The sequence below is a fragment of the Acytostelium subglobosum genome, assembly GCF_000787575.1.
Source record: "Acytostelium subglobosum LB1 DNA, scaffold: scaffold7, whole genome shotgun sequence".
NCBI classification, from domain to species: domain Eukaryota; phylum Evosea; class Eumycetozoa; order Acytosteliales; family Acytosteliaceae; genus Acytostelium; species Acytostelium subglobosum.
The window spans coordinates 473584-495242 of record NW_012236526.1 but is presented as its reverse complement, the minus strand read 5'-3'; the positions used below and the strand labels follow the sequence as shown (position 1 = coordinate 495242).

Genomic DNA, 21659 nt, shown 5'->3' with positions numbered 1-21659 from the left:
ATTGAAAGATGTCCATGCTCCGCTGCTCGTATCGTCGCCTGATATGTGCCTCCTTCAGTCCTGTTCTCATGGAGGAATTTGACGACGTCGTAGTGGCCATTCGATGCGGCACTGTCCATGGCCTCTGTCGAGCACCTCCAAGTGACCTTTACCTGCTACAGCGTCCATTGTGTCAGAGGTACATCCTTCATTGCCAAGATTGTGTTCGTGAAGGAATCGCACCACATCAAGGTGACCTGCCCGTGCTGCCCTATCCAGAGCGTTCTTGTGATCCAACTTGTCGATGGCGGTGTTGTAGAGATGCTCCACTAGTGGCAGGCAACCATTGTGTGCGGCGAACTCCAATGCTCGGCGTGAGTGACCCTCTGTTCGATGTTGTTGGAGGAAGAGGAACATATCCAATGAGTGGGCATGGTCCATCGCATTCGTTGTTGCCGGTGCACCATTGCGGTGAAGGTATTGAACAAGGTCCAATCTACCAATCGATGACATTGCATCCAATGTTCTTAATAACTTGAATGTGAATTGCTCATTCTTGATGATGTACTTGATGATGTACTCATGTCCTTGATACTTGTCGAATGGTCCACACTTAAACTTAATGTTGACTTCATCAAAGAGTGACTCTACACAACTGATCCAATGTGTCTTTAGATCCCTCCATCTCATAACCTCTGGGTCATGTGACTGTGACTGTGACTGCGACGGAGTTGATGATGACTTGCGAGTTGACAATGACAACACCCTTACATGTATATCATGTACATGATTGAACAACCTCGTTGATAATACTCTATTGTTGATCAATCGTCTGCACAATGATTCAATGTCATTCAACTGATTGTCCATCTTTGATTGATTGAGTGTTTGGAATGGTTCTATTGATTGATTGAGTGAATGAGTGGACTGATAGAGTGAGGTGAGATCTTATATAAATACAGTGCACAGATGTATTGATTGACTGATTAAATGATTAATATTTCTTGAGTTGATCATTTATGTATTTGGGTTAACCAAATGAAAATGTAGAGATCACAGGTCAAGATATTTGTTTGCCAGCTTTTGTTGGTATTATAATAACTTGATCAACTGATCAGTTGTTTCTTTTGAGGTAACTACATTGTCATGGTGTCCTTTACTACCAGTGATCAATCAAACTCAGAATGTTTGAAAGCTATTCAACTCAATCTATGTGATGCGGATTCTTATTACAATCTCCGGAACAAATGACCAGACGACAATAGTTCTTCCGACAACTGGGGAATCAGTGACAGAGAGACAACTCTATGAAAAGGACAATCGAGCTCGATCCACGACACGATTTTCTCGATGATAATCATTAAAAAAATAAAATAAAAAATATATAAAACATAATTTTATTCATTTTTCTAAAATATAATTATTTCTTCTTCTTTTAGTATTTACTTGTTTTAAAATGGCTAATGTATGAACATCATCTTCATCATCACCATCTTCAGATGTTCTAATTCATGAGGGAAACTGGCTACAACGAATACAAGCTGTATGTATAGTACTATTCACTATTTGAAGTAATCAAACACTCACTCAATGATTCATACACTAGCTCTATCTACCATTGATCCAAAATTGGAATGATAAGCCTGATGAACCTGATCACTATGTAGTTTGTGACCAAATCACTCTTGACCAATACATTGCTTATGATAGAGAAGATCTTAGGTACAGGCTATGGTTCGAAGACGGGGAGGTACTCATCTACGAGTTGAAAATAACAAGCATTCATGAGAGCATTGCTGGATGGATATTCAACATATTGGCATTGCAGTTGCCAGAGGATTCATTCTTTGACTCCTGATCAATGACCATGTTAATAGGTGAAAGTGGTGCAGAGGCTGACAGGTCTCTCATCCCATCTGGAAGACCCAACCCGGTACTAAAAGGTGGTCTGACAGCCATTGGAACTGAACCATACCCCACTTTTGTCTTCCAGGTTGGAGAATCTCAAACTCTATCATCCCTTCATCACAAGGCATGTTGGTACCTCTCAAATCTCACTGATATCCAAGTCGTTATTTGTATCAAGATCTTTCCTCTGAGGGCAATAGATCCCTCACCCTTCAGAGCATTGGCATTGTTGTATCGAAGGACTATTGATTGTGAGAGGTGTTGTCTCTCAGTGTGTGGCAGCTCTGGTCTGGTGCCCTCCAACAATCATTCCAATCGCTTCGAGATTTTCATTCTTCAATCAATACTCTACTATTAGTATTATTTATTAAATTGTTAATATTAATATTAATAATTAAATTTGAAGAAGATAGATTGGATCATATGGTTGGGTATTAAAAAAAAAGAGGGCGGGAAAGGAGGCATTGGTGAAGATATTTTTTAAATAAAAAAATTATATATTATTGTTGTAGTTGCTGCTACTGCTGCTGTTGTTGTTGCTGTCGACTGGATCATGTTTAATATATAAATAATACCTGTGCTTGGCCAGGAACGAGAGCAAGATGGGCAACCCTTAAAGGGGGACCGCTCATGACACATTTGAGTGGTGTCGCTTGCGCCAGTGTTGAAAACTGTCGGCTGAACTCCTGGTCTCAAGCGGTTACTCGTTGTCATCGTTGATGTTGACTTTGGAGTATCCTTGAGCTTGCCTCCTGCGTCGGTAGATGATGACTCCTCCAATCAAAGCGGCAATCACCACAACTCCAAGAACACTTCCGACAATGACACCAATGAACGCACCAATGGTCAAACCAGAGATCTCCACAACCAAACTCGTGGTCTTGCCGTCGAGGTTGCTGACGCTGTAGTGGAAAGAGGATTTTGTAGGGAAGGACAGTTGGCTGACCGACGTCTGGCTCGGTAAAATGATAGTGTTCTGACCAGACTGAACAAAGCTGAGCACACTGTAGGCTACATGCGCTGGATGACTCTGTGAGAAGGAGATGACCACCGAACCTTGGAACATCATGTCGGTGAGTTCAGTGACGAGCATGGGCACAACAATGGGGAAGGCAGGGGGGTCCCTGAACTCGACCGAGCTGTCTGGCCACACTTGGAATGTGCCCTTGAGGTCATCGCCCTGGGGTATCACGACCATCGAGCTGGAGTCCAGCACCAGCTTGGACGCCGACGTGACGTTGACAAAGTCTGTTGTGACTGTGGCGCGCTGGATTACCAGAGTTGAAGAGTCTGCCACGGCCAGACCACTGACAAGAGTGGGTTTCAATCCTGCCTGGCCAATGACTGTCAGCTTGCTGCCTGCATCCACCAACGTATCGCACAAGGTGTCTTTGAGCTGGAGAGTGATTGTTGACTTGCCGGTGACAACAACATATCCCGTGTTCGACCCACCAAACGTTCCAATGGAAAATTGGCCTTGAAGTTGGCACACTGAGTCGGGGCCCATGTTGAGCGTGAGGGAGTTGACTGCACCCGATGTCATCGAGATGTTGACCAACCCCGCACTGTTGGGGTCCTGCACGACAAGGTTGAGTTTGTCTCCAAAGTTCGTGATTGTGGAGGGTGAGACGAAGCTGAACGTGGCCAGGGGCTTGATGGTGGCATGCACAATATCTGGGGAGATGACCACCGGGCTGTCCATATTCACAACTGATGAGGCTCCAAGGGTGTACATGGAGTTCTGTATGTATGACATTCCATTGTCAACCATGCCGTTGAGCGTGGCACCCTTGGCAAAGCTAATGGCACTAGGGGTGACCGGACCAGACACGCTGGCGTACTCGCTGACTGTGAGAACAGAACCCAAGCTCGCATAAATGGAGGAGGTGGAGTCGTAGACGGCCAAGGTGGTGACTGTGGTCGGGGCGTTCACCGAGAAGACCGACTTGTTGGTGAGATTGAGAGATTGAATCGAAGAGGTCTGGGTTGAGTAAAACGAAGCACCGTTGGTCAACTCCAGCAAGCCCATGTACATCGCACCGGCATTGGTAGTGAACGCGACATTGCCCGAGGCTGTATATTTGATGGAGGGGCTCGACCATTGCATGTAGACTTCCAGATCGGCCTGATTGTTATCCTGGAGCCCTACAAAGTTGATGGAGCTCGCTTGGCATTGGTTGATGCCCACTCGCAACGATGATTGCGGGTCGAAGCCGATCATGGACACGATGATGATATCCAGCGGGTTGTAGCAAGTGGGACTATTGGAGTTGATCCATCCGCCATTCTCGTTGCCCTGCACGCCGATTTGACAAAGAGCATCTGGCTCCATGCCCATAGCCCAGCAATTGTTGAGGTTATAGTAGTAGGTGTCTTGGGCCCGCGTCTGCAGGGCGGTCAAAGTCAAAATGGCCAGAGAACAGAGTAGCAATCTAGAGAGTATTATCACCATTATTATTATAAGTATTACAAATATTGATGTTGTCTCAAATGACATGATCGACCTGTCATGAGCTCTTGTCATGTTTCGACTTTGCCTCATTCCCCGATCGGAAATAACCCATGTCGACGTAATGAGTGGGGGGTTCGAAAACGAACTACAACTAACATCATTGCTGGTATGTTGCTCACAAGTGTGAGGTCACCTTAACCTAAACTGGCATCGAGCAACCGAACATACCAACTGACAAGACTGTCCAACACATTGTTGTTCAAGCACACCTTCAGTGAAGATCTTCACCTTGCCAGTGGACATGCGTATCCAATCAACTCTAAGGATGTGACAATGCTGGGATATCGTTTGGTATCAAATCGTGGTTGTAGATCGACATGACCAGTGTCCTGACCGACGACGGGAGCATGCCCTTGCTCAACTCGAACGTGTCGATGCACCCGAGCTGAAGGTACTTGACTCTATCGGACACCCTTGTGATTGATGGACAATTGAATATAATAAACCTCCTCAGGGTCGATGGCAAAGTCCAACTTGCCGTCGTCGCTTACATGTCTCGAGTTGAGGGAGTCTTTCAATCAACCGTTGAGCAGAGAAACACTGTCATCCTCACACCTCGATCTCACACTCCAGCACTCATCCTTCAACCAGCCGTTGCCCAACCTCCCAGTCGGTCTCACACATCTGTCGTTGGGCCCTCGTTTTACCCGAGTACCTGGCAGCCAAATGGATGGGACACCTTTCCTCAACTCAAGAGCTGACGTTCACCAAGACCACCTATACCACTCTGGCATTGTTGTTGTTGTTGTTGTTGTTGTACAGAGGTTTATGAACTTGTTGAATTGTCATACCACTCCAAAGTGTAAGGACAATCGCTGGAATATTGTTATTTAATCTTTATGACATACGGACGGCCTCCTCAACTCTTGGTCTCGAGCGGTTACTCAGATATATATAGAACGTCTTCTTGGTCTTTGACACTAGCTGTTTGGAGTATGCCTCCAGGTTGAGATTAGTCCAATTGACATACGCAAAGTCAGGTACACCTGCAGTACATACTTCTTGTAGAACATCATCAGATCCATTGCTACACAAGTCAGAGTGAATGTACAAGATGTTCTCTATCTGAAGATCAATGACATTGGCACTAGTCAACGCCCCACCAACAAATGGATTGACAGAGTCCTGATTGAAACCAAGATGATGGAATAGGTCAGCATCGTTGAATACAAGTGATACACCATCCTTTGTCGTTGATACTGTAATGTGTACTTACCTGTATTAGGTTGTTTTGATGTTGGCCATGTGATTGCGTATGTCAACTGATTAGGCGACTGTTGATTCAACAATGTCTGTACAGTGTCTTGCAATGATAGTCTACTGTAGTTGCCAACAGGTACAGTGATTAGTACATCCTGATCAGCTTCTCTAAGTGTAAATGTATTTCTATTCCTTGGCACTGTATAGAATGACTTGGGTATACATGCTTGCATCACTGCCACACGATCGAACTCATCATTCTCGTTCTACCAATCAAGCATTTGGTGAGTTCAAACAACTGACAGATTGGCAGCTGAGCCAGCGTAACCTTTCTTGATGATGTCATTATAAAAATACATCATACCATGCTTGATTGGGATCATGAAGTTGTTGCTCTTGAGTATTGCTGCGTACATCTTGCATACTTGTAGAGAGGACCAGGGTATTGTTCAGCAAACATCAGTGGTCCTTGTGATGCTTTGGATATCCACTCGCCTTCATCTTGTTGTATGTGTTCTGGATCCAGCGTCGGTGATGAATGATTGTAGTGTTTGTTCCAGTGTCTTTCCATCCTCTGAGTATATGAACTGATATGTGGACTTGATCCTGCTCTTCTCACGGATGAACTGCTCTCTACTCATCGTGCTCTGAGTAGCATCATATATGATGACATTGTCATCGTCGCTTGCGTATTTGAATGCTACAGGCTTCATCACTCTATCCTTCTTCTTGATTGCTATGCCCTTGGGTTGGTATGTGTCTGTCTTGTCGAGTGTGTAGTCCAGGGTCCTTGGCATCAAGATTGAGATACTTCTTCAGTCGCAGTGGTGCATTACATGTGTTGACAATGTCTGGATAGCATTGCTTGATACAGTGATACAGACAGTTGTTCCATTCACTGTTGCATCCGCCTGCTTTGGGATTATTAGCCTTCTGTACGAATATGCTGAATGATTGGAATGTGTCAGGTTCGTCTATTGGTGCACCATCATAATCATGAGGATGGAACATGTCGATGGGATGACCTACCTTTGTGAATTTACCTGATCTAAATTGATTGATGCCTGGATATGGCAGCACTACTTCAACTCTTGTGTTTGGATTGACTCCCCTGTTGTAGAAGTAATTACTGTACTTCTGAGCCTTATCTGCGATCTGATCACGCGTGTAGTTGCCTCTGAATTTGTATTGTTTGAAGCCGATGCTGTTAAGTCTGTTGCGATCCATTGTTATATATATCTAATTGATAAATTAATTATATATTATTTATTTGTTTGTTGCTCCATCAACTGTTTGTGAATGTTGCCTTGTCTGTGGCGATGGATATTTGTTATCCCAATTGGGAAGCCACACTCACACAAAATTTTTTGTCGCAGGTAAGCCTTGTGCTTCTCACCGAACTCCGGATCTGATTGGTACTTGATCTTGAATGAGGACATTGTTATGTTATATTACTATATTATTTTTATTCTTAAATAATAATTTGGCTATATATTGATTCATTGAAAACTCCAACCAGTACAACTCTGGTATTAATAAATTGATGGCAGTTCTTAATTTGTTGATTACTTTCCCATTTGCTGCTATCCTACTATTCAATTCTATAATGCAATGATGTAACATAGACAAATGTTGTCTCTCTTCTGGGTCACAACTGTGGATAAATCTATTTCGTTGTTCCTGAAAACTAGACAATGTTCCTTGATAACAATCATCACTCTATTTTCTCCTTCATTTGTATTTCATGCTCCTCCCTTTTTTTATTGATAGAATCAATCTGGTTCAGGAAATCAATTAGTTCTACAATCATTTATATCTATACTGCATATTATATTTTTTTATCCTTCTTACAGTTTATAAGGTGCCTTCATCATCTGATCAATTATATAAATATTTATACAATCTTCACCACAACATCCCTCCATCCCTACTACCATCATTACCAATACTCTCCCCTTAACAATCATCACTAGGGAGGAAGGGAAGGACTGGTGAAGACTTTATTAATATTAATTATAATTCCAGACCTTTAATACCTCTCCCTTCATTTTTGTTCCAGGGAGGACAGGGAAGGAAGGGTGAAAAGTATTTTAATATTTTTTTATTTTTTTTTTAAAAATATCTTCACCAATGCCTCCCTTCCCTCCCTCTCTTTTTTTTTAATACCCAACCAATATTAACAATTTAATAAATAATATTAATAGTAGAATATTGATTGAAGAATGAAAATCGCGAAGCGATTGGAATGATTGTTGGAGGGCACCAGACCAGAGCTGCCACACACTGAGAGACCAGCACAAGTCATTTCATTTGGAACATCTCCTTGTTCTCTATCCATTAGGTACACAGACTCTTATGAATTTCCTCCAGTGACTGGGAATACAATTGCCGTCAACACACCACCTGCTGCTGCAAATGATCCAATCTATCTTCTTCAGATTCCCAAGGTTGATATCTACAATGGAGATATCAATGGAGTACCTGAAGGAACTTCTGCCAATGTCATGATCGACCTCTTCCATCTGAAGAACTTTATTGACCTACGTTGGAAGGGCACCCCATGATTGAATGAATGAATGAATTAAAGATTGATTGATTGGATTGATTGGATGAATGAGTGAGCGGAACAACTACTCTATGTTGTCCAGAATGCCATATCCTGCGTTGGATGCACATCTTTGAGTGCTGTTGACTTGAAGGAATCGCAATACATCCAAGTGTCCATTCTCTTTAGCGTACTTCAAAGCTTTGTCACTGCCCTCGATTCCTCTCTCATGCAACAGCTTGACAGTATCCAGATGTCCCTTCATGGCCGCCCAGTCCACTGCCTCCTTTGTACAACCCTCTGTTCGGTTGTCCAAAAGATACTTCACAATCTCGTTGTGACCATTCATTGCAGCCTGGTCCACTGCTCGTACAGTGCACCCTTCACTGCGATTCTCGTGAAGGAAGCGGACCACATCCAAGTGTCCACCTGCTGCAGCACCGTCCATGGCATCAATAGTGCAGCACTTTGTTAAATAGTTGTGAAGGAATCTAACAACTTCCAAATGACCATGCCTGGAAGCATAGTCCATGGCCCATGGCCCGCATCCCTCTGTTCTGCTGGTGTGGAGGAAACTAATTACGTTCAAATGTCCATTGATGGCAGCACCGTCCATGGCATCCCGTGTGCAGCCTTCTGTGCGGTTGTGATGAAGGAATTGGACGATTTCCACGTGTCCTTTAGTGGAAGCACCGTCCATAGCCAGAGTAGTGCAGCATTGGCCAATTGTCCTCTTCATCTTCTGAGCGTGGTGCAGGTAGGTGACGACGGCCAGATGTCCATTGGTCGCAGCCAAGTCCATGGTGTTAACTAGACATCCCTCTGTGCGGTTCTCATCAAGATAGCGAACTACATCAAGATGGCCTAGCTGTGCAGCGTAGTGCATGGCGTTCGGTGTACAGCCCTCGGTTCGGTTGACATGAAGGAATCGGATAACCTCGATGTGGCCTTTATGTGCTGCTCGATCCATCGATTCCACTGTACAGCCCTCGGTCCGATGCTCGTGGAGGTACTTCACAACATCGAGATGCCCCGAGGCCACTGCGTGAGACATAACATCGCTGCTCCAAGGCTCGGTGCGACGTTGCTCGTGGAATAGTTGAATGATTGAGAGATGTCCATCCTTTGCTGCTTGTCGAGGCGCCTCCGCAGTGCTTCCTTCAGTCCTGTTCTCATGGAGGAATCTGACCACCTCATAGTGGCCATTATATGCAGCACCGGTCATTGCCCTTGACGTACAACCCTCAGTTCTGTTGTGATGTAGATACTTGAGCAGCTCCAAATGACCGTTGCTTGCCACACTGTCCATGGTCCTCGAGTTGTATCCTCCACTGCCAAGGCTGTGTTGATGGAGGAAGCGCACCACATCCAGGTGTCCTCCTCTGACTGCAAAGTCCAGTGCATGTTTGTGATCCAACTTGTTGATGGCGGTGTTGTAGAGATGCTCCACGAGCGGCAGGCAACCTTTGTGTGAGGCGATCTCCAATGCCTGGCATGTGTGACCCTCGGTTCGATGTTGTTGGAGGAAGAGGAACATGTCCAACGAGCTGGCATGGTCCATCGCGCGTGTTGTTGCCAGTGCACCATTGTCATGAAGGTTTTGAACAAGGTCCATTCTTCCAATCGATGACATTGCATCAAGTATCATCAATGACTTGAATGTCTCTGGTTGGTTCTTGATGATATACTTGATGATGTACTCATGTCCTTGATACTTGTCGAATGGTCCACATTCAAACACGATTGGTGATTCTCTACACCCCTCATTCCATTCATTGAAACGTGTCTTTACACACTTGATCCAATGAGCCACCAGGTCATTCCATCTCTTGATCTTGATCTTGACTTTAGTCTTGTCGCCACTGTTGCTTATAAAATGTATATGATTGAACAACTGAGTAGATATATAACGATTGTTGATCAATCGTTTGAACAACATATCTATGTCATACTTATCCATCTTTAATTGATCATTTTGTTTGATTGGTTGATTGAGTGAATGAGGCAAGGCCTCAACTTTATTTTGCAAGGTCACAAGTTGAGTACACTGGATTGATCGATCAGATCAATGTTGTTTGTGCTTTTTGAGATACTTCACGATTGAACTGTATCCATTCCTGCTGGCGATAGTAAGTGCATCGTCGATATTACCTTCGGTTCGATTGTGCACAAGGAATTGGACTACCCTTACATTGCCATTCGCGGCAGCCAGTGCCAACGCATTGGATGTGCATCCTTGAGTGCTGTTGAAATGAAGGAATCGCAATACATCCACGTGTCCATTCTCTGCGGCGTACTCCATGGCCTGGTCACTGCCCTCGATTCCTCTCGCATGCAACAGCTTGACAGTACCCAGATGTCCGTGCCTGGCAGCCAAGTTCAAGGCATCCACAGTGCATCCCTCTGTTCGGTTGTCCAAGAGATACCTCACCATCTCAGTGTGACCGTACCTTGCAGCCTGGTCCAAAGTGCGGGTTGTGCACCCCTCACTGCGATTCTCGTGAAGGAAGCGGACAACATCCAAGTGTCCATAGGCTGCCGCCTTGTTCATGGCCTCAAACGTACAGCAGCAGTCTGTTCTGTTGTCATGGAGAAATCTAAGCACTTCCAAATGACCATACCTGGCGGTAGTGTCCATGGTCCACAACCTGCATCCCTCTGTTCTGTTGTCGTGCAGGAATCGAACGATGTCCAAGTATCCATCGTGGGCAGCCTGGTCCATTGCATCCGGTGTGCAGCCTTCAGTGCGATTGTAATGAAGGAATTGGACGATGTCCAGGTATCCATTGCCCGCTGCACCGTCCATAGCCCCAGTACTGCAGCAATTGTCCAATTGTCCAATCGTCCTCTTCAACTTCTGTGCGTGGTGCAGGTAGGTGACGACGGCCAAATGTCCATTAGTCGCAGCATAGTCCATTGTTGTTTCTTGACAGCCCTCTGTGCGATTCTCAACAAGATAGCGAACTATCTCCAAATGACCATTCTCAGCGGCGTAGTGCATGGCAAACGGTGTACAGCCTTCAGTTCGGTTGACATGAAGATACTTGATCACCTCGAGGTGGCCTTCAAGTGCTGCGCTGTCCATCGCATGCGCTGTACAGCCTTCAGTCCTGTGCTCGTGGAGATACTTTACAATGTCGAGATGTCCATGTTTGGCCGCGTTGCACATGATACCTTGTGTGAATATAGATGAGTCGTTGGGTCTGTGCTCGTGAAGGAATCGGATCACGTCTAGATGTCCGCCAGCAGCTGCCTCCATCACTGAGTTTGAGGTGCACCCCTCGGTGCGATGCTCGTGGAGGTACTTCACAACATCGAGATGCCCCGAAGCCACTGCGCCAGACATAACATTGATGCTCCAAGGCTCAGTGCGACGTTGCTCGTGGAATAGTTGAATGATTGAGAGATGTCCATCCTTTGCTGCTTGTCGAGGCGCCATAACTGTGCTTCCTTCAGTCCTGTTCTCGTGGAGGAATCTGACCACCTCATAGTGGCCATTATATACAGCACCGTTCATTGCCCTTGGCGTACATCCCTCAGTTCTGTTGTGATGTAGATACTTGAGCAGCTCCAAATGACCGCTGATTGCCACTCTGTCCATGGTCCTCGAGTTGTATCCTCCACTGCCAAGGCCGTGTTGATGAAGGAAGCGCACCACATCCAGGTGTCCTCCTCTGACTGCAAAGTCCAGTGCATGTTTGTGATCCAACTTGTTGATGGCGGTGTTGTAGAGATGCTCCACGAGCGGCAGGCAACCTTTGTGTGAGGCGATCTCCAATGCCTGGCATGTGTGACCCTCGGTTCGATGTTGTTGGAGGAAGAGGAACATGTCCAACGAGCTGGCATGGTCCATCGCGTGTGTTGTTGCCGATGCCCCATTGTCATGCAGGTATTGAACAAGGTCCATTCTTCCAATCGATGACATTGCATCAAGTATCATCAATGACTTGATTGTCTCTGGTTGGTTCTTGATGATATACTTGATGATGTACTCATGTCCTTGATACTTGTTGAATGGTCCACATTCAAACTCGATAACAGGTTCATTATATAATTGATCCCATTCATTGAAGCGTGACTCTACACACTTGATCCAATGAGCCACCAGGTCACTCCATCTCTTGATCATATGCTTGATGTCACTATTGTTCTTAATGTCATTGATATAATGTATCCAATTGAACAACTGAGTAGATACATAACGATTGTTGATCAATCTTCTGAACAATATATCAATGTCATACTTAGTATCCATAGTTGATCGATCGATTGGTTGAGTGTGTGAGTGTGATCAATCACATGATGGACAAACAACTTTATTTTTGATTGAAAGAACTACAGTTATCTTGAAGGAACTGTAGAATATCCCAATGTTTCTGGGTTGTTGCATAACTGAACGCTTTCGAAGAACATCCATGAGTGCTGTTGGAGTGAAGGAACTTCACCATATCCAAACGACCGTATAACGCCGCATAGTCCATGGCCTTGTAACTACCCTGGATTCCCCTTGCATTCAACAACTTGACAATCTCCCACTGTCTATGCTCTGCTGCATTGTCCACCGTAAACTCAGTGCGCCTATAGATGTATTTTGGAGTCATCTCAAACTCAATGCACCCCTCTGTTCGATTGGCTAAGAGATACTTCACTACTTCTATGTGACCGTACGTTGCGGCCTGGTCCAAGGCGTAGCGCGTGCATCCTTCACTGCGATGCTCGTGAAGGAACTGGACGACGTCCAAATGTCCTCTCATTGCTGCATAGTCCATCGCATTGGTCGTGCAGCCCTCGGTCCTGTGTTGATGGAGGAACTTGACTATATCCAGATGGCCATTGGCAGCAGCTCTGTTCATCACATTAGATATGAATGAGTCACATCCTTGCTCGTGAAGGTATAGTATCATGTCAAAATGGCCATGAGATGCCGCCAACGCGACCGAATCCCCTGAGCACGGCTCAGTGCGATTGAGATGGAGATACTTGACAATGTCCATATGTCCACTAGACACTGCGCGTGACAATGCATCAGTCCATTTCTCAGTGCGGTGCTGTTCATGAAAGAGTTGAATGATTGAAAGATGTCCATGCTCCGCTGCCTGTTTTATCGCATTCTCTGTGCCGCCTTCAGTCCTGTGCTCATGGAGGAATGTGACAATGTCGTAGTGGCCATTCGATATTGCGTCGTCCATGGCCACTGGTGTGCAGCCCTCTGTTCTATTATCGTGCAAATACTTGAGTACCTCAAAGTGCCCTTTACCTGCAGCAAGGTCCATTGTATTTGAAGTGCATCCTTCATTGCCAAGATTGTGCTCGTCGAGGAAACGCACAACATCTAGGTGTCCACCATAGGCGGCACAGGAAAGCGTATTAATGTCATCCACCTTGTCGATGGCAGTGTTGTAGAGATACTCTACCAGGGGCAGGCAACCATTGATCGAGGCGACCTCCAATGCTATTCGTGAGTGACCCTCGGTTCGATGTTGTTGGAGGAAGAGGAACATGTCCAATGAGCTGGCATGGTCCATCGCATTCGTTGTTGCCGGTGCACCATTGTCATGAAGGTATTGAACGAGGTCCATTCTTCCAATCGATGACATTGCATCCAATATCATCAATGACTTGAATGTCTCTGGTTGGTTCTTGATGATGTACTTGATGATGTACTCATGTCCTTTATACTTGTCGAATGCTCCACATTCAAACTCGGTCACATCCTGTATTGTCTCAATCCATTCATTGAAGCGTGACTTTACACACTTGATCCAATGAGCCAACAGATCATTCCATCTATTGATCAGGTATTTGTACTGTATCCTTTTGCTACCTCCTTTTGTTAACAACTTGACGTGTATGTACATGAATGAACAACCGAGTTGATACATAACGATTGTTGATCAATCTTCTGAACAATATGTCATACTTATTATCCATCTTTGATTGATTAATTGAATGAAGTCAAGAATATGATCATTTTTTTGAAATCCAGGTTTGATTGATCCTGGAAACATGGAAGATGTAAAGTATAATAATGGATGGGACGACACATTGAACATGATAATCATTGGTTGTGATTTTATTATTAGAGAGAGATAGAGAGGTAAGAGTAGTGTTTGATTATTTGTTATTTTGAATGGAGGTGGAAGTGAAGAGTTGCCGGTCGTTAATTCTATAATGACTGATTGTTACCATTATCACCATGACTTGATTGTAAACTCTTTCAAAGATATATCCAATCGCCTCACACCGGTGATAAGTACACTTATAGATTGGTAAGACAGGTGGCCACGCCGTTGTTGAGGATGCAGCGCTGGTTGGCGGCACAGTTGGCAAACTCACACAAGCTGAGGCAGGTTGGCTCGAGGTGCAAGAATGGCTGGCAGCAGACCTCGCCCGACGCGCAGACCTTGGTGGCGCAGGAGCCCTGGGCCGAGAGGGTGAGCTGGCCGATGGTCATTGGACCGGTCGTGGCGGTGGTGGTGGCGGTGGTGGTGGCGGTGGTCGAGGCGGTGGTCGACAACACCTGTGGGATCTTTGACAGACACTGGGCAATGCCTCCGACGGCGGCGCAGACATAGTGTTCGGGACAGGAGACGCCGGCACAGAGCGTCTGCCAATTGGGAGGTGTGATTTCGTCGTTACAAACACATGTTGGGACGCCGTTGATATATTTGCAGGAGTAGTTATCCAAACAGAAGGCATTTCCACATTGTTCCTTAGCTAATAATAATATTGATTGTTAACATTGTTCATAATGAATGAAGTGATTGAATGAAGTGAATGAATGAATGATTAGTATTAATGTACTTCAACTCTAACTATCTATGTGATGGGGATGTTACCTTGAATGACGCTAAAGGTAGCGATCAGGATGACCAGGAGTGCGATGATTCTCATTGTTGCTGGGGTGTTGTAGTTGTTGTTGAGAAGGAGTTAAGCTAGCTTTGTATTGTTTTGTTGTTTACTTGTTTAAATAATAATAATTATTAATGTATATATATCTCTAACTAGTTAGTATATATGTTTACTACAACAAAGGAGGCTATTTGTTAAATGTGATGTGATTAGAGTAGAGAACAGCTGTTTGAATGATTGTTGTTGTTTGTTGTTGGTGTATTGTGTATAATGTTGTGTTGTATTGTTGGCTTGTTGTTGATGCTCTTTAGTTGTATGTATGTATGTAGTATGATGTAGGATAGGAGGTCAGGTCAGGTCACCTTTAAAGGAGGTGGAGTGTGTTTCATTCACTCAATCACTCAATCCATTCACAGTATGCTACCTCCTCCACCTCCTCACTCATCATTCTCCCTCCTTCTATATTACACACCTACTGATCATGTGCTGGCCAGAGCCTATCGTATTGGATCATGTGCTGCTGAGAGAGCATTACGCGCGGAGAGGGAGAAGGGGTGGAGTGGTTGGCGGGCGAGCTTTGAGCACTTGATCGTGTGGTAGTGCTGCACTACCAGTGGCCTTGGTTCATTCCTTCTTAAACACAACAGCATGTATGTATGTTGCTTAAATATATACGCTTAATGTTGTTGTTGTTGATGTTGTTGTTGTTGTTGTTTGATCATTCCATGTGTGCTACATTAACTCTTCACCCATGCCCACACTTGATGATCCAGAGCGGCTAAGTGAGTGAGTGAGTGTGAAGTATATATCGTGAACCAGCCATAACAAGTAGAGGTCCTGCTTACCTCTCCATAAATGAAGCACATACTTGGATGGTGGTCCTCTATTGATCATGTGAGAGCACAGTCCATCCATCCATCTACATCCAACCATTTTGTATCATCAGAGCATCTGAGTGATTGAGTTCAACACAACCCATTTTAAGCTTAGGTGTGTGTGCCTTACTCTCAGTTTAAATGATGTGTGATTATGTGAGTGTTATTGTCGGTGATGAGAGGGTGATCAGAATCAGTAACAAACACATACCCACCCCCTCTAACAAAGACCAGCCAACCATCTATCTGATCAAATAACATCACCTTACCTTAATTATATGTTTGATCATAGTATAATGGCTGGCATCATATCATTGTTGTTCTATTGCATTGTTCCTGCATACGGCAACACAATCAACGGCGCCACTCGCAACATTGCCAATGGTTCATCTATCCATTGGATTCCGCAGAACATTATGAGTAACATCTATCCTATCCATCCATCAATTCACTCAATAATCAATCATGATAACATATAGATATTAATAATATTCTCTCTCTCTCTCTCTATCTACAATGAGATTGATCGTAAGTAAATCAAGTGGGTGGCGTTCGAGAACTAACGATCATATTCCATCCCCATTACCAACAGGACTTGAGAATGAATCAATCAATCAATCAATGTTATTATCTTGAAATGACAGGGTTTCATCATCATCTTATGATCTTTTCTTTGTTGGGATCTGGGTAGTGGTTCGCGAACTATTGGGATAGTCAATGTCTTCTTGCAGAGTCAAGGGCGTGAGTGAGTGCGTGGTCCTACTCGAGCGAGTACATTTTGGTATCTGTCTTTCCGTCTGTCGTCTGTCTCTGTCAATCAAGTGTTGGTAGTCAGTCACCCGAGTTCAACTCCGATCATTCACTTAAACAGTTCACCACCCCTTTGGATTCGTCTTCATCATCATCGTTTGTTCAATGCACACAATCAACCATTCAAAAGAATCTTCGTCACCAACTTCTTCAACACCAACTTCACCATCACCATCACCAACGCACACACGCACTACAACATCAAACAAGAATGACACCAACAAACACCTTCTCATCTCCAAAAAGAGTGAATTGACCAAAATGATCATGATATTTGTCCCCGAATATCCATCTTGAGGCTTTCTTTCAATCCCCTGCCCTTCGTTCGGCGGACACTCTGGACTGACCAGTCATCACATCCATCCATTCAATCACCAAGTCAACGATCTTTACAATAATTCATCGACACATCATTAAAAGGGGAGCACATGCCCTGGTTGTGGCCTATGGGGCGGGGTCAAGGCACGTGATGCCATTCAATCATCCAATAATCAAACAAACTCGGTGCATCGCGTTGTAGTTGTTGTTGGGTACTGGGGCCGGGCCACACACATATCCTCCTGTGTTTGGGTAATCATTCATACCGTTTCAATGATTAGAATGGATTTTATTGTGGGGTGTGATCATAAAAACGATCATGATTTTTTTAAGTACCTCACATCATCTTCACAAGAATCCTGTTTGTTTCTGTTGGGATTTTGTTTTTTTATTTTAGGATGATTCGTGTGCGGTTTGTCCACACATCACTTTTGATAAAGTGATGGTTTGATCAGATCAAACCGTGGACCTACCCCACATAACACATCACTAAAGGGATTGTGTAAAACGAATCAAATAAAACAGTGAGATATTTGTGTACCTAATATCTCATTTTGCCACCTTGTTTTACATCTAGGTTTACACACATACTTTAATGTGGATCGTTTAACGAAACGAAGTGTTGGTTTGTTTGGATACGAGGCCAGTCCAGCCAGGGAGGCCTCTTGGGGAGGGGGTGGTAGGGAGGGGTACAGGGTTCGTGCATCGCATCGCGAATGAGACGTCTCATGTCCTACCCTCCATCATCATCACAAACACACACATATCACTAAATTGAAGGCACTACAACAATCTTTATTATCAAAGCTAAGCAAGCTTAACTAATATCCAACATAGCTTAATGTCACCCCCATGATCCCTGCTCAGCCCTACAACGACTACCACATCCTGCACTGCCGCCACTACAACTATTACTCTATCTTCATTCAGCCATTCGGATATTTACTCTCTCACTCATTCTCAAGATCGAAACAAACGATATCTCTTTCTCTCTTCCTCTCTCGAACACTTGGGTCAACTCAATCAATCAATCATCTTCATTGTAGTTTTTGCTTACTTACTTGCTTCCCTTCAAATACATACTTATACATATACACATACTTAGAGATAGAGAGATAGAGACCATGGAATCAATATATTATAGTTCCATGTTGGTACCAACAAATATGTTCCAACAACATCAACAACTTCAACAACAACTACAACCACAACAATACCAACCACCACTGAATACACAACCATTACAACTACAACATCAATCAATGTTATTTAATAATAATATGAATAATATTAGTAATAGTAATAATGATAGTGATAGTACATCTTCATTGTCATCACCATTGTCAGATCTGTCCTACTACCAACAGGACCAAGACTTAGCCTTGGTTCCAATGCCCCAAACAACCTACTACATGTCCTCACTTGATCAGTTGCCAGAGACCACCAACATCGGACTCGGACTCGGACTCCACAATCACAACCACAACAACAACAATGACTCCACAACCAATATGTTGTTGACTGATGAGTTGCAATCCATTATATCTGGACAACAGCAACATACCACGGTCAACACCATCACTGGTGACCATAATGGATGTGCCATTATTGGTAACGCCAATCACAACAACAACCAAAACAACAACAATGATAACATGTACTCATACATGCCTTTTGACATGAGCCAGCTGTATCCAAGCTCCAACAGCTACTCAATGAGCAATCCCGAGTTAACATATGTCCAACAGCCTCTGGACATCATCCCCGCCACCATCAATATTGGCAACAACAACAACAATAGTGGCAGCAATATGATGTACCATCCCACCACGGCCGCCGCCAACACTGTTTGTCCAAGTGCTGCCGCTTCCTCCATGTCATCCCCCACCGACACCAGCAGTGATGATTGGATGTCCCATCACCAGGTGTTGTCCAATGCCAGCAGCAATGTTCCCACCACGCCACCCCTGACCCCAACGCCCACGTCCTCGCCCAGCGAGCCAATGGAGTGCCCTTACTTCTTCCACTGCTCCCCAACCATCTACGCCTCCAAGAAGAAGCAGAGCATTGGTGTGTTCCTTTACTACAAGAGCGACACGAACCGTCTGTGCATGGACCATCCACCCCTCCAGCTGAAGCTGGACAGTGTGTTCCCGCACTGGATCCCCAGCCCCTTCACTCGCAAGGAAAACAAAGAGAAGGACCAGCGCCCACTCGAGACCATCAAGTCATGCTTTGACCTGACCACACTGATGGAGCGCGGCCAGGCCGAGTTCCCCGCCATCCACTTGCCATACACTGGCGTCTACAAGTTGCAGTGCTCCGTGATCATGAAGCCACTACCCAATCAGCAGGAGCTTGTGTTCAAGGATCTGAATCTTGTCTTTGATGTCAAGTACTATGGCATCTCCAAGAAAAAGAACACACCAGGTAGCGGCGCCTCCTCCTCATCCTCTAGCGACGAGGTTGATTGTGGAGGTGTATCATCTGGATCCAAGTCCAAGGGTTCACCAACATCATCACCACAATCAAGTATGTATCCCTTCCATCATCATGGCCACAAGTTCACATTACTAACTTAATCAATCAATCAATCAAGTATCCCACATTTATGTCAAGTCCAATGAGTCATTGTCATGCTATATATCCAGATTACAAGAGTCTGGTGCCAACTGGTCAGAGTTGGACAAGGTGTATGAACAGTACATGAAGCAATATGAGAACGATCCCAAGATATACTCTGACCTGATGATTGAGAAGGGTATTGGCTTCACCTTCACCGGTGACTTTTCCAAGTCATTCGAGATGATGGACAATGCCCTAACACTTCACTTCTCTTTGGAGAATTTGTAAGTTTACCTCCGCGTCAATCCAATCATTCAATCATTCAATCATACTGACTCATCATTAATTAGGTTCAAAGTTAGTTACCTCAAGTCGGTAATATATAGATATCACAAGAATTATACTGCATCCAAGTTACATCTGAATACATGCAAGTTCCTTGAGAAAAAGATGGACTTGTCCTCACTCCACCGCGGCCAATACTACTACAACCAGGCCGCACATGATTATGGTATGTACTCCAACATCATCTTGATGATACTTGCCATCTGTACCCAACTAACACAAGCACATCAATCAATCATAGACGAGTTCATGGTAAACAGAGTGGCCAAACAAATCAATCCAGTTACCAAGCGCAATCAGATATTGGACCTGTTTAAGAAGGCATGCGACCAGTATACCAAGGACAAGAATGAGAGCTGTATGAGTGAGGGTGACTCTGGCGACGATGATGACGACAATGTCAACGCCAGATGTGTCAATGGAATATACCGCGCACACATCCGCTCGGCCCAGACCATGATGGGCTCGTCCACACAAGTGAGCAAGGACGACTTGGACAAGGCTGAGTCATACCTCCTGCGCATCCCCGACATCAAGGCCAAGTCCTTCACACAGCGCACACTCATCCACTTGCTCTTTACCCGTGCCGACCTGTTGTTTGCCAAGGCCATGCAGCTCAACTCGAGCATGAACCGCAACGAGTCCGACATCCACGACTGTCTGCAAAAGTCATTCTGCTGCACCAACGAGTCCAAGTCAATCGCCACCAAGTTGGGCTTCCCCCAGGAGTTGCGCTACACCAATGACCGTCTGCTCAAGCTATGCTCATTCCCCAACCAAGCTGTGATCAATCGTTTGATCGGACTGAATCTCATCAAGTCGCCCTATGTCCAACAAATGTTCAACATGTCTCCAAACATCGATGCATCGCTGGTTGGCAAATCATCATCAATGCTGCCACTTCCACAACCTCCACAACAACAACTTCAGTTGACCAATCATGCTCATCAACAAGTGTCTCAGTCTCAAGTTCCAATTCACACACAAACTCAAACCCAAACCCAAACCCAAACTCAAACCCAAACTCACATCCCCACCAACAACAACTCCAACTCCAACTCCAGCAATAGCAATACTAATAATAATACCATTAGTATTAGCAATAGCAATAACAATAGCAATAACAATAGCAATAATACATATAACAACAACTTCTTCTTTACCACCGCTACTCCCCCTCCTCCCGCCCTCCACACATCCTCTCCTGTTGTTCCTCCAGCAGCACCAACAGCCAAGTTAATACATCCAGAAGTGATCAACTTCCTCAAGATGCAAACACAACAATACGTCCAGCAGCAACAACAACAACAACAGTTGTTAGTTAACCAACAAGTTCATCAACAACAACAACAGCATAACAACAATGTTCAGTTCCAACAAACTTCCACATTGTCCTCTTCAACCAACAACAACAATAACCTTGCGCATTCAACATCATCATTCTACACTCCACACCATCAACAACTTCATCATCAACAACAACAGATGTTGTATAGTGCAGAGTCCTACACCACAACCAACTCCTACTGATTGATTCACCATGATCAATAATCAATAAATCTCTCAAACTGATGTACATTCCCCTCTTTCCCCTCAACCAATCAGACTTTGTCTTGTCTTTCTGTCTTCCCTCCATCCATCAATCCATTCACCATCGCTTTGCGAGCACCACTCCCACACTAAACCTCTATTTTTTGTTGCAAAGCGATTGATTGATGGAAGACAAACAGACCAAGACCCCCACCATTTT

At 44.6% G+C, this 21659-nt stretch overlaps 7 protein-coding genes across 7 annotated transcripts; 1 reads left to right on the top strand and 6 right to left on the bottom strand.

The window, feature by feature from the left end:
* Positions 1 to 66: 66 nt before the first annotated feature.
* Positions 67 to 849, bottom strand: SAMD00019534_040800 (hypothetical protein; the record flags this gene model as incomplete). Its single annotated transcript, XM_012900585.1, has 1 exon — positions 67 to 849. One exon carries the CDS (start codon positions 847 to 849, stop codon positions 67 to 69), a length of 783 nt encoding a protein of 260 aa, XP_012756039.1.
* Positions 850 to 2587: 1738 nt separating this feature from the next.
* On the bottom strand, positions 2588 to 4339 carry SAMD00019534_040790 (hypothetical protein; the record flags this gene model as incomplete). Its single annotated transcript, XM_012900584.1, has 1 exon — positions 2588 to 4339. The coding sequence occupies one exon, from the start codon at positions 4337 to 4339 to the stop codon at positions 2588 to 2590; it is 1752 nt and encodes a 583-aa protein (XP_012756038.1).
* Positions 4340 to 5236: 897 nt separating this feature from the next.
* Positions 5237 to 6015, bottom strand: SAMD00019534_040780 (hypothetical protein; the record flags this gene model as incomplete). The annotated part of the gene is made up of 2 exons (XM_012900583.1): positions 5237 to 5598; positions 5964 to 6015. The coding sequence occupies 2 exons, from the start codon at positions 6013 to 6015 to the stop codon at positions 5237 to 5239; spliced, it is 414 nt and encodes a 137-aa protein (XP_012756037.1).
* A 2214-nt stretch (positions 6016 to 8229) lies between these two features.
* SAMD00019534_040770 (hypothetical protein) lies at positions 8230 to 12273 on the bottom strand (the record flags this gene model as incomplete). The annotated part of the gene is made up of 2 exons (XM_012900582.1): positions 8230 to 10104; positions 10336 to 12273. The coding sequence occupies 2 exons, from the start codon at positions 12271 to 12273 to the stop codon at positions 8230 to 8232; spliced, it is 3813 nt and encodes a 1270-aa protein (XP_012756036.1).
* A 187-nt stretch (positions 12274 to 12460) lies between these two features.
* On the bottom strand, positions 12461 to 14002 carry SAMD00019534_040760 (hypothetical protein; the record flags this gene model as incomplete). The annotated part of the gene is made up of 2 exons (XM_012900581.1): positions 12461 to 12722; positions 12789 to 14002. The coding sequence occupies 2 exons, from the start codon at positions 14000 to 14002 to the stop codon at positions 12461 to 12463; spliced, it is 1476 nt and encodes a 491-aa protein (XP_012756035.1).
* A 401-nt stretch (positions 14003 to 14403) lies between these two features.
* On the bottom strand, positions 14404 to 15038 carry SAMD00019534_040750 (hypothetical protein; the record flags this gene model as incomplete). Its single annotated transcript, XM_012900580.1, has 2 exons — positions 14404 to 14861; positions 14984 to 15038. The coding sequence occupies 2 exons, from the start codon at positions 15036 to 15038 to the stop codon at positions 14404 to 14406; spliced, it is 513 nt and encodes a 170-aa protein (XP_012756034.1).
* A 3241-nt stretch (positions 15039 to 18279) lies between these two features.
* On the top strand, positions 18280 to 21439 carry SAMD00019534_040740 (hypothetical protein; the record flags this gene model as incomplete). Its single annotated transcript, XM_012900579.1, has 4 exons — positions 18280 to 19531; positions 19599 to 19848; positions 19915 to 20075; positions 20151 to 21439. The coding sequence occupies 4 exons, from the start codon at positions 18280 to 18282 to the stop codon at positions 21437 to 21439; spliced, it is 2952 nt and encodes a 983-aa protein (XP_012756033.1).
* Positions 21440 to 21659: the final 220 nt, after the last annotated feature.